This window comes from Pantherophis guttatus, chromosome 7 (genome assembly GCF_059756535.1).
Source record: "Pantherophis guttatus breed Tessera chromosome 7, ASM5975653v1, whole genome shotgun sequence".
NCBI lineage: Eukaryota > Metazoa > Chordata > Lepidosauria > Squamata > Colubridae > Pantherophis > Pantherophis guttatus.
Genome location: NC_142069.1, coordinates 82,514,659 through 82,527,562, shown reverse-complemented (window position 1 = coordinate 82,527,562; position 12,904 = coordinate 82,514,659). Strand labels below are relative to the sequence as shown.

At 44.8% G+C, this 12,904-nt stretch overlaps 1 protein-coding gene across 1 annotated transcript in view; it reads left to right on the top strand.

Annotated features, from left to right (window-relative positions):
• The window catches only part of LOC117678907 (potassium voltage-gated channel subfamily KQT member 1-like), a 128,052-nt gene that overhangs the window by 19,181 nt on the left and 95,967 nt on the right, over positions 1–12,904 (top strand). Inside the window, exons 6-12 of the mRNA XM_087874332.1 lie at positions 1,016–1,156; positions 3,781–3,891; positions 5,447–5,542; positions 5,789–5,914; positions 7,163–7,322; positions 9,687–9,713; positions 10,851–10,965. Of these exons, the coding sequence (XP_087730458.1) occupies positions 1,016–1,156; positions 3,781–3,891; positions 5,447–5,542; positions 5,789–5,914; positions 7,163–7,322; positions 9,687–9,713; positions 10,851–10,965 (776 nt within the window). The remainder of the gene's footprint in view (positions 1–1,015; positions 1,157–3,780; positions 3,892–5,446; positions 5,543–5,788; positions 5,915–7,162; positions 7,323–9,686; positions 9,714–10,850; positions 10,966–12,904) is intronic.

Below are 12,904 nucleotides of genomic sequence, written 5' to 3'. Positions count from 1 at the left end.
ACATCAAGTACCGTATGGCAAAAACAGAAGGGAAGAAGAACTTGTTATGGGGATGTAGTATCCTTGGGACTGAAGCCCAATTTATATACTGTGGCTCCTAAAAGGCATACTATTGTTTATGATTTGTCTTAGCTATAGTCTAATTAGACAGTCGTTGAATAAATTTTCACAGGTATTTCTTGACTTACAACCAAGTTACAACCTATCTGAAAAAGAAGACTTACGACCAGATCTGAAGTTCCAAGACACACTCTCACAGTCAATTGACTATACTTCGGGTCAATACAGTTGCATTTATGGCTGTTTGCAACATCCCATGGTCACGGACCACATTTTTTTCCAAAACCTGGCACTTATTTCTGGGTTTTTGCAAAACCGTGCCCTAGCGAACAATAGGTTCGCACTTACGACCACTACATTCACACAATGATCACTGTAAAAATTTTAGAAAGTCAGATTGGTCCTCTGACCAACCCATTTTATGACTATGACAACTTATGATTGTAATAGGCAGGTTGTAATTCGAGGACTACCTGTATTGTGGTTCACTGGGAGATATCCGTTGCATGAAAATTATGCAATCGGTTTTTTATATACAGAAGGTCAAGAAACAAGAACATTAAATATGAACGATATTATTTAAAAGTATTATACACATGGAATGTTGTGTTTATTTATATTTCATGTTTCTTAACCAGAGAGGGACCCTGCGCAGTGTACAATTTCATCAATAAAATTAAGAGCTGGGGTGGCTCACCAGTATCTGGTTAGAATGCGATATTGCAAACTAATTTTATCCACTGCCGGCAGTTCGATTCTCACCGGTTCAAGGTTGACTCAGCCTTCTATCCTTCTGAGGTCGGTAAAATGAAGACCCAGATCGTTGTGGGCAACAGGCTGACTCTGTAAAACCGCTTAGAGAGTAAAGCCCTGTGAAGTGGTATATAAGTCTAAGTGCTATTGCTATTATGTCCAACCTTTCAAGCTCTAAGAAATTCATTGTTGTTTTCCTTAGGAACTCATAACTACCCTGTACATTGGATTCTTGGGCCTAATCTTCTCATCGTATTTTGTCTACCTTGCTGAGAAAGATGCTGTGGATGAAAAGGGACAAACTGGGTTCTCCAGCTATGCTGATGCTCTGTGGTGGGGAGTGGTAAGTCTAGTTCTCTGGATATCATAGGAACAGGAGTGGGGCTGCTGGGGGTTCGCAAGGGTTCGGGAGAACCTCTAGCTAAGATTCTGTACAGTTCGGAGAACCCCCAAATCCCACTCCTGGCTGGCCCCGTCCACCCTGCCCCACCCCTCCCAGGAGTCCCCACGTGGCCCATTTCGGATGCAGGTAAGTGCAGGATGCACGCGGAGGTGAAAAATGGGCCTACCAAAGGTTCAGGCCCATTTTTGGCCTCCAGAGGGCCTCCGGAGCCTGGGGAGGCTGTTTTTGCCCTCCTGGAGGCTCAAGGAAAGCCTCCGGAGCCTGGGGAGGAAAAAAGCCCCCCCCCTGCCGTGGTGCAGGAGGCCACACCCATCATGGCCACGCCCACCCAGCAACCAGGCAGAGAACTCCTTGCTAAAATTTTTGAAGCCCAGCCCTCGATGCGGCAGCTGTGTGGTCCCTGGAAACTTGATTAAAGAGGGAGATTTTATAGAAACGAGAGCCAGTTTAATTTAGTGGTTAAGTAATCAGGCTAGAAAGTGGACTCCAAGGTCACTTCCAGCACTATGATTCTCTGATTCTTTAGCTCAGATGAGGCTTCTTCTGAACAAGGCAGCTAGTATATCTCCACTTTGGACCTGAATAGCTGTACATCCCTAATGTGCTTTCCTGAGAAATTGTTCTCCCTGAATGAAAACCTTCAAAAGTGAGAAGTCGATTACTTTAAAATGGAAAAATAAACACCAGAGGAGTCCGTATTAAATAGTGTCAGGAGTGAAGGAAGATAAAAAAAATATTTCCAAAAATCATTCAGTTCTATACTTAGGTCTGAAAACTTTGCAATAAGAATTACGATTCCATTACACAAGGATGATTCAGTCTAATGAGATTAACAGGGAAAATAGAACGATTGCTGCAGTTGTTATAACTAAAAATAATTTCCACCTTCAAAAACTACGCGAGTTTCTTAATAGCACTTATGTGCCTGCTATTGGAAAAGGATGAATAGGCAAATCTTTAACTCATTCTTTATAATAACCACTCATGGATTTGGCAAATATAAATTACAATTGATTTATGGCCAATTTCTACTGTTATTCTGATTTTTTGAGTGAGTCAGCTCTCATGACATGACCAAAATATGACAACTTCTGTTTGGCAATCTTGGCTTCAAGTGATATTTTTGGTGAGGCTGAGTCTAGGACTTCTTTGTTTGTTATTTTTTGTTTGTTTGTTATTGTTTGTTATTTTTACGGTCCATGGGATGTGTAATAGTCTCCTCCAGCACCATAGTTCAAAGGCCTCCACCCTTCTCCTATCTTCCTTTTTCAGAGTCCACGTTTGGCAGCCATAAGTAGTCATTGGAGACCAAATCCTAATAGCAATAATAATAGTACTTAGACTTATACACCACTTCACAGTGCTTTCCAACCCTCTCTAAGTGGTGTACAGAGTCAGCATCTTGCCCCTAACAATCTGGTCCTCATTTTACCCACCTTGGAAGGATTGAAGGCAGTGTTGTGGCCCACCAGCGGCCTGCATGGATTGTGGCTGATCCTGACGACGAGGAAGCTGGTGTGGTGTCACGCCAGCAGCCTGTGCAGCCGGCGCTTGAGTCGGACAGCGAGGAGGCTGAAGAGGATGTGGTGCCAGAGGCAGAGATTCAGCCAGGGCCTTCAGAACCTCCAGAGGCTCCTTCAAGTGAAGAGAGTGAAGTGGAGGAGCCTCTTCTCAATGCTGGAGCACGCAGGGCTGCCAAAAGGCAGGAGTGGCTACTCAGGAGTAGGTCTCCTCGAGAGTAAGGCTTGGGGCTAATTGGCCACTCCCTTAGCCTATTTAAGTTCACTCACAGATAACACACGCTGCTGGAAACAATGTTTAATTACTACGCAGAGCATTTTGAGAGTGAGTTTCTTGTTACATCGTGGTTTCTGGGCTGGTTGCCAACCCTTGTCAGACTTTGTTTATTCTCTGTAATTCATAGCAGGCTGATAAGGACATTTGCACTGAAAGCCTGCATTTTGAAAGGGGTCTGTTTGTATTAAATGGAGTTTTTGGAGCTTTGTGTGTGTCACACTCTTTGGGATCCGGAGCTGGGGCAGAACACGCAGTGGTGGGATGCAAATAATTTAACAACTGGTTCTCTGCCCTAATGACTGGCTGGGTGGGCATGGCCATGGTGAGTGTGGCCATGGTGGTCATGGCCAGGGGTGTGTGACAGGCAGCACTTGGCCTCTTGCACCCCTCTGGGAGCAAAAATGAGATGCGGGGGGAAGTGCCAAGTCCCCCATGCCCTGTTTTGGGTCTAGTAGACCTCCCTGCAGCCTCCTGGGAGGAAAAATGGGCCATGGGTGGGTGCTCCCCCCGCACCCAATTTTGGGCCTCGTAGGCCTCTCTGTACTTTCCTGGGAGCCAAAATGGGGCACATGGGGACTCCTGGAAGGGGTGGGGCGGGGAGGGGCAGGGCCAACCAGCAATTTAACTACTGGTTCGCCCAAACCGGCCTGAACTGGCTGAATCCCACCACAGACATTGGAAGGCTGAGTCAACCTTTTAGCCTGGTGAGATTCAAACTGCCAAATATATTCCAGGCAAATGATACCGTTTCTTCTCTCTTTGCGTAGGTGACGGTGACAACAATTGGCTACGGGGATAAAGTGCCACAGACATGGATCGGCAAGACAATCGCCTCCTGTTTCTCTGTGTTTGCAATCTCATTCTTTGCTCTGCCTGCAGTGAGTATATGAGTATTAAGTATGAGCCGAGCAGCGTGCTGCAGCTGCCAAAAAAGCCGATGCGGTCCTAGGTTGCATCATTACAGGGATAGTTTCAAGATCACGTGAAGTGATAGTGCTGCTTTATACTTCACTGGTGAGACCATACTTGGAGTACTGCATCCAGTTTCGGTCACCACGATATTAAAAGAGATACTGAGAACCTAGAAAGAGTTCAGAGACGAGCAACATAAGTGATGAAGGCCCTGGAGACTAAACCCTACAATGAACAATTGAGGGAACTAGGTATGTCTAGTCCAATGAATTAAGGGAGTTGGGGGTACATGATATCAGTTTTCCAGTTTTAAGAGGCTGTCACAGAGAAGAGGGGGTTGACCTATTCTCCAAAGCATCTGAGGGCAAGAAAAGAAGTAATGGATAGAAGCAGTGGTGGGATTCAGCCGGTTCGGGAAAACCAGTAGTTAAATTGCTAGCTGGCTCCCCACCACCACCCCTTCCAGGAGTCCCCACACGTCCAATTTTGGCTCCCAGATAAGTGCAGGGAGGCCTCCTAGGCCCAAAACGGGGCACAGGGTTAGTGCGGCATCCCCCCACCCCAGCAGCCCGTTTTCACTCCCAGGAGGCTTCAGGGAGGCCTCCTAGGCCCAAAATGGGGTGGGGAGGTAGCACGTCATTCCCCCACCCCACCCCACAGCCCATTTTTGCTCCCAGGAGGGTGCAGGAGGCTGAGTCCTGCCTGTCACACCCCTGGCCACGCCTCCGTGGCCCCATCCACCCAGCCGATCATTAGGGGAGAGAACCGGTTGTAAATTATTTGAATCCCACCACTGGATGGAAGGTTATCAAAGAGAGATCCAACCTGGAGCTAAGAAGAAATTTCCTGACAGTGAGAATAATTAATCAATGGAACGGTGTGCCCCAGTGTTCCATTACTGGGGGTATTCAAAAAGAGATTGGACAGCCATTTGCCCAGAATCGTATCAGGTCTCCTGGTTGAGCAGTGGGTTGGACTAGAAGACCTCCAAGGTCCTTTCCAACTCTATTGTTCTATTCTTTATGAGTTGAAATATGATGCAACAAGGCAACCCTTTCTGATTTTGAAGATTGTTTGTCTGCCTAAAGCAGGGGTCTCCAAACTTGGCAACTTTAAGACTTGTGGACTTCAACTCCCAGAATTCCTCAGCCAGCTTTGCTTTGCTGGCTGAGGAATTCTGGGAGTTGAAGTCCACAAGTCTTAAAGTTGCCAAGTTTGGAGACCCCTGGCCTAAAGTATCGGTTTATGCAAGATGATTTAGACTAGGGATGGTGGCCACAAACATTCAAACCAAAGCTCTGTCCCCTTTTTATGAACTTCAAATAAAGACTTGATCATTTCTTTATTTATACTAGTTGCTAGTTGCATAACTACAAAGCATCTGAAGGCAATGTGCAAAAATGTTTTAAAACACTTGAGTAAACTAAGCAAAAAGTAACCGATAATGATAAAGGAACAAAAGAAGACCGTGTCATGATTAAAGACTTTTTTAAAAAAGTAATAGTTTCCTTTGGTTTTTAGGGGATTCTGGGATCAGGATTCGCCCTTAAAGTCCAACAGAAACAGCGCCAGAAACATTTCAACCGGCAGATTCCTGCAGCGGCATCTCTAATTCAGGTAAATACTGAATCGTAAAAAATGAACCGAACCGATAAGATGGAAATGACAGAGAAAGAAGCTGAGCTGAAGTGGTCATTTCCATCTGTGGCCATTAAAGGGAGGGTGGGAAAGAGAGAAGAAGGTTCCAGAGAAATTGTTGCACTCTTGTGTTGGAAAATTAAAAATAAAGAAATGAAAATAAATAAATAAATAAATCGCCGTGTTTGCTATGAAATAGCAAAAGCCTATTTTTACACCCTGTAGACTTTGTGGAGGAGCTACGCAGCAGAGAAACCTCAGGGCTGCCTGGCCACCTGGAAGATCTATATTACTCCAACTCAGAACTCAAAGAAAACAGCATCACCGCCCAGCCCCAATCTCCGAAAACAGGTCAGAAGGCGCTCACCACCCCCAATTATTTACATTTATAAAGCATTTTTCCTCAGGCCAAAACCCCCAATGTTTTATCCTCGCAACTCTATACAGGACAAAAAGTCTGTAGAGATTCTTGGTCATCCAGATCATGGTTGTCCCAAAAGTGTTTTTTTCAGGAGGCAACTGGACTTTCTTGTTTTTTCTTTGAAGATGTTTCACTTCTCATGCAAGAAGCTTCTTCAAATCTGACTGGATGGTGGGGAATGGAAGGGAGCATCCTTTTAGAGAGTCGTTGAAGGACTTGGAGGTTTAATTGTGTCCTCAGGGTCACCTGAGTAGTGCTAATGGTTCATGTACAGTAGTGGCCAAAATTGTGGAAACCTTTTGGGAAAAGTGTATTTTCTAAAACTAGCTAATAACACCACTTTTTCTTTTGGGAGTAGTACCGTGAAATTATATATCAATGGAAAGATAATTTAATCAAGAATGTAATGCAATAACTTTTATGAAGGATTTGCTATTAGAATAGCAGTTACACTATAAAGAAGAAAAGTGAAACACAGAAAAAACGATATATACAAAAATTATCACCATAGAAAAAATGAGATATACAAAAATTATCACCATGTCAGTTAACACTTAGTTGGGTAACCTTTAGCATGAATGACGGCCTTACAACGTCTTCCCATGGAGTGAATCAAGTTTTTTTAGTTCTGCAGCTGTTATAATGTGAAACCAAGATTGAATGATGGCTTCTATTAACTGGGTTTTATTGCTGGATCGCTTCTGACTAACAAGTTTCTTTAGTCAGCTCCATAGATTTTCAATTGGGTTAAGGTCTGGGCTCTTCCCAGGCCATTCCAGCAGTGGAATAGGATTATCTTGAAACTCCAAAAACAAAAGTGATATTATTAGCCATCAAACCTCAAAAATACACTTTTCCCAAAAGGTTTCCACAATTTTGGCCACTACTCTAGTCTGCAATTATTATTATTATTTAATTACATCAGATTTGGGTATTGGCTTTTAACTATCTAATTCGGGGTGTCAAACTCACAGCCTGCGGACCAGATGCATCACATGCTGGCCACGTCCACCCCCGTTTTAGCGAAGGGGAAAGAAGTTGCGATACGTCACGTGACGACGACGTGACACCGCGAGTTTGTCACCCTTGATCTAGTGTAACGTTTTCAAAATTCTGCAAGCATGATTTTCTCCTGTATATGGAGGATCATAAAATTTGAGTGTTCTGTTTTGTTTCAGAGTAAAAGATATAAAAGGAAAGGGAAATCCGGGCGTGATAATGGTTTGACATCTATAAATCCAGGGGACACGGCATTATCCGTTCCTCAGATTACTTACGACTTCATTGATGATCAAGAAGACAAGAAAGAATTGAATTTCTACCTTGATGAACCTGGAGGTAAACTATTGATTGTCTCTTTTTGGCTTGGTACTTTTTAGATTAGTACTTCCTAGATTCAGAAGAGACACAGCTGCTTTAATGAGCTGGAGACTCAATACATCCAGAACTGTCCTGACATCTGGATGTGTTTTGTTAAACAAAAGAGGGAGACCTTCAATGACACCATCAGGGTCATCATTTTAATTATTTGGACCATATTTTATGGACAACCCTGGATGTGACATATTCTTGCATGCCTCAAAGTGTTTTCCTAATTGAATCCTAAGCATGTCACAGTTCATGTGAGCTTTAAGTCTACCAAAAGGTATTTCGTTTTGTTTGCGTACACTGTTCTTTTAAAACCTAAACAAGTCAGCCTGCTTAGGATCTGGCTGGCCCCAGAGTGAGGTGGGAATGGAGATTTTGCAGTATCGTTCCCCTGCCACATCCACCAAGCCACGCCCACCAAGCCACGCCCACAGAACCGGTAGTAAAAAAATTGAATTTCACCACTGCTTCATTCCCCTGATTCTGAGATTTAGATACAACAGAGAAAAAGAAAAGTGAAAAACAATTCTGAAATTTATCAGTTTATGTTAGAATCCTTGGTTGTCTGAAGACGTCTCCGTGGTCATGTGACCGGCATGACTCAATGCCGAAGGCTCACGGAACGCTGTTACCTTCCCACCAAAGGTGGTCCCTATTTTTTCTACTCGCTTTTTCTACGTGCTTTCGAACTGCTAGGTTGGCAGAAGCTGGGACAAGTAATGGGAGCTCACCCCGTTACGCGGCACTAGGGATTCGAACCGCTGAACTGCCGACCTTTTTGATCGACAAGCTCAGCATCTTAGCCACTGAGCCACTGCATCCCTACAGGACCAAAGGAATAACTAAATATCAATGGGTAAACCCACATGTTTCCTGTTCCCTCAATCGCTGAATCTTCATCTCTCGAAATTAAAATGGTGGGGGGAAAAAAAGGAAGACCTGAAAGAGAAGAGTACTAATTCTTGTCCATGTGTTGTTGCAATTCCTTCACTCTTCCATTGAGTCTCCGTGCTGCCCAGACAAATGAATCTCTCTTTCATCTAATATTTCCTATTTAAGATGGTCAGTTGAGCATCTTCTCTTCCAGCAGAAGGACATTTGCTTCACTGGATGTTCACCAACGGGCATCCTACAAAATTATAATAGTGAACCAGATCTGGAGCTGTTCTGAATGAGAAGTGGCTGGGGAAGGGAGGGTACCGCTCATTCCGCAGCTGTTTCTGACCTCTGGCTAATTCTGAATGTGACTTGAGAGATCATTCCTTGGAAAATCTTCCAAGCTTAGATCATGTATAATTTACATTTACCAAAGAAGGTAGCAAACCGATGTGCATTCTTTTAATATTAATCAAGACAGAAAGTGGGTAGTTGAATTGGAGACTGTGACTTATCTATAATGGATGTTCTGCCCCAGCTCCGGATCCCAAGGAGTGTGACACACACCAAGCTCCAAAAACTCCGTTTAATACAAACAGACCCCTTTCAAAATGCAGGCTTTCAGTGCAAATGTCCTTATCAGCCTGCTATGAATTACAGAGAATAAACAAAGTCTGACAAGGGTTGGCAACCAGCCCAGAAACCACGATGTAACAAGAAACTCACTCTCAAAATGCTCTGCGTAGTAATTAAACATTGTTTCCAGCAGCGTGTGCTATCTGTGAGCGAACTTAAATAGGCTAAGGGAGTGGCCAATTAGCCCCAAGCCTTACTCTTGAGGAGATCTCCTCCTCCTGAGTAGCCACTCCTGCCTTTTGGCAGCCCTGAGTGCTCGAGCATTGAGGAGAGGCTCCTCCACTTCACTCTCTTCACTTGAAGGAGCCTTTGGAGGTTCTGAAGGCCCTGGCTGAGTCTCTTCCTCTGGCATCACATCCTCTTCAGCCTCCTCGCTGTCCGACTCAAACGCCGGCTGCACAGGCTGCTGGCGCGACACCACACCAGCCTCCTCATTGTCAGGATCAGCCACAATCCATGCAGGCCGCTGGTGGGCCACAACAATGGGCTGGTTGTGGCAGATTCTACAAAATACAAAATAGAGATAGAGATGGAGATGGAGAGGGAGACAGAGAGAGGGAGGGAGGGAGGGAGGGAGAGAGCGCTAGTGCAAAACATGCAACTTGTGAAAATCTTGAACTTTTCTGATGAACGCTTTATTTTTATTTTTTTTCCCCAAGTGAAGGACACTTTGAAAGTTCTCACACAGGTTGCTCACCTTGTCATAGTTGGGGTCATTTTTAGAACAATGGGATAATCTTCCCACCTAGGATCAATTTAGAAACCGCGAAGAACTATGAGGGGCTCTGTTTGAACACATTTGCATCCTTTTTCCTCCATTAGGTCTTACACGGATTTTCAAGCAAACAGGTAGGTTGTGGGGAAAAAAAAACCACCACTGTGAATATGCGAGTCGTTTTAAACTAATATATATATTTATATATATATTCTTACTTCTTCGTAGGATTTATGTGTGTTTTTCCTCTAGCCAGGTTTTTCCTACATAACCAAGGTTTTTCTGCAGCCCTAGCTCAGTGGAATCACATCCACTCGATTCTGGGCTTTTTTCTTTCTGGCAGTCAGCAAGCTCTTGCTGCCTGGTGAGAGACTTATATAGATCTATTTCTGGCTCGTTAGCCATCATCAGTAAGCCACACCCACATCTCATGTATCCTCCCTGTAAAGGTACAATATCTATTTTCTTACTTCTTCGTAGGATTTATGTGTGTTTTTCCTCTAGCCAGGTTTTTCCTATGTAACCAAGGTTTTTCTGCAGCCCTAGCTCAGTGGAATCACTGAGATACTGAGATAGGACTGAGATGGGGGGGGAGCAAAAGAAGGGGATAACTATAGCTCAAGATTGAACTGTGGAGTCCTTGGTGCTCTCTGAGCTTGGTTGTTGCTTGCAGATGTTTCATTACCTGCCATCATCAGTGTGAAGAAATATGAGGATTGCTCCAGGGGTGGGCTTCAACAAATTTAGCAAGGGGTTCTCTGCCCAGTTGCTGGGTGGGCGTGGCCATGGTGGGCATGGCCTAATTGGCCTCCTGCACCACGCGGGGGGGAGCGTTTTTGCTCTCCCTGGGTTCCGGAAGCTTTCCTCGAGCCTCTGGGAGGGCGAAAATGACCTCCCCAGGCTCCGGAGGCTCTTTGGAGGCTGGAAGCGGGCCCATTTCCAGCCTTCCCGAACTTCTGTAGGCCCATTTTTTGCCCTCCCCGAGCCTCCATGCGCACCCTGCACTTACCTGCATCCAAAACGGGCCGCCTGGGGACTCTTGGGAGGGGTAGGGTGGGTGGGGCCAGCCAGGAGTGGGATTTGGCGATTCTCTGAACTGCACAGAATCTTAGCTAGAGGTTCTCCCGAACCCCCAGCAGCCCATCCCTGGATTGCTCCCATTTATATACAGTAGCTTATTGATATAAGTAGAAAAGGACATGCTGAGGAATTTGGCCTCCCTGGCTAGATTAATGTACATTCCATTTCCCATTTTCACCTTCTAAACTTAGTCAAGAAACATTTGGAAGGCAACAGTGGTGGGATGTCGAGAGCCAGCAGCTTCACTGAAGATGTGGACCTGACAGCTGAAGAGGCCCTTCTGCCTGCTGTAACAGATGTCTCACAGTAAGTCCAATTGTTATATTTTCTTCTTAGGGTAGTTTAATCGGTCTCTGTGGATGTTTTTATCTGAATGCAAAGCTGGATGGTAAGCCTCGGGAAGGGTCTGTGTGCCAAAGGCTCTTTGGCAGTCCGGAGTCCATGCCAACAATTGTCCTGGTCTCGCTTTCAGACCCGATGATTTCGTGTGGAGTAAGTCGGTTAATGGGAGAGCTATCTGAGCAAATGCTGGAATAAACTGCCGATAAAAGTTCGCAAAGCCAAGGAAACTCTGTAATAGTTTCCATTTAGTAGGTGCCTGCCATTCCAGCACCGCACTCACTTTCCTCGGGTCCATTTCCACCCCGTCCCCTGAGATGCGATACCCTAAATAATCCAACTTCGTGCAGTGGAATTCGCACTTCGACAGCTTAACGAAAAGTTTTGCTCGCAGCAGTTTGGATAACACCTGTCACACTAAGCTCGTATGTTCCTCCATTGTCCTGGTGTAGATTAGGATATTGTCCAGATAGACGAGGACACCCCGATATAGGTGCTCATGCAATACCTCATTTATTACTTGCATAAATACAGCTGGAGCACCCTGTAGGCCGAATGGCATCACCTGGAATTTGTAACTACCTAATGGGCAGTTGAATGTGGTCTTCCACCCGTCGCCCGGTTTTGATCTGTGGCAGGAATTGGCTGTGGACACTTGGTTGATAGAACACAGGACTACATTAACTCACCGAGATGGTTTTGCTTGGATGGGAGACAAGTTGTATGTTCCCGGGTCACTGCGGCAGTCAGTGCTACATAGATGTCACGATACGAAAACGGCTGGCCATTTTGGCTTTCTCAAAATATTACACCTAGTAAGACGCCAATTTTGGTGGCCACGCATGAGAAAATTGCTTGTGAGTAGTGAGTAGATGTCTCGGGTGGGCAACTTTTGCAAGAGGGAACATATTTGGAATTTTTGCAGCATGTTGTAGATGCATTCACAACATTGCTTGCACAGAAAGGAGAAATCTTTGGGCGTTTATTAAACAGTTGCCATGTTGGTCAAAAAGCTAAAGTCTCTGAGGCAATCTCATCTCTTGGTTCATCGTCGTCTTTTAATGACCTCTTGTGGGGTAGAGTCTGGACAACTGAATGGAGCTGAGTGTTTACTGACCGGATGTCCTTCTTGTCACCTGACCTGGGGCGCTCACATTGCAGCACTGGTCAAAAGGGCGCAGCAGAGATTATACTACCTGAGACTTCTCAGGAAACAACAATTGAATGGAAAACTGCTGGTGACCTTCTACCGCTGCACCATAGAGAGTATTTTAACTTACTGCACCTGTGTCTGGTTTGCCAATTGCATAGTGGCTGATAGGACAGCGCTCCAGAGGGTCAATGTCATTGCCCAGAGGATCATTGGTTTCCCTCTCCCTTCATTGGAAGAGCTTTATAGCTCCCACTGCCTTAAGAAAGTTCAAAACATTCTTAAAGATCCATCTCATCCTGGGCACCCTTTTTTTTTTTTGAACTATTACCATCTGGCAGACGGTACAGGTCAATAAAAAAGGACCAATAGGCTGAAAAACAGCTTCTATCCCAGGGCAGTAACTATACTGAATTCTACTGTATAGTGCAATATTAATGCAATATCAGTTTTCAATTCAATTGTATAGAATGTGAAGGATGTGTGTTTGTGTTTTATTTTCATAATTATAATGTATGCTGGAGTTGGCATTTAATTTCGTTGTATGAGGTGCAATGACAATAAAGTAAACTAAACTCTACCTAGGATCAAACTCGCAGCCTCCTGGTTGTGAGGCGAGAGCGCCGCCTCTAGGCCACCACACCACTCAATCTCATTTCTGGATTGATGGTCCATAAATGTTCAGACGCAACAATCACATCACAAGTGACCAGAGTGGATCTCGGCAATCCCTTTTGTGACATCCAGAAACATTCC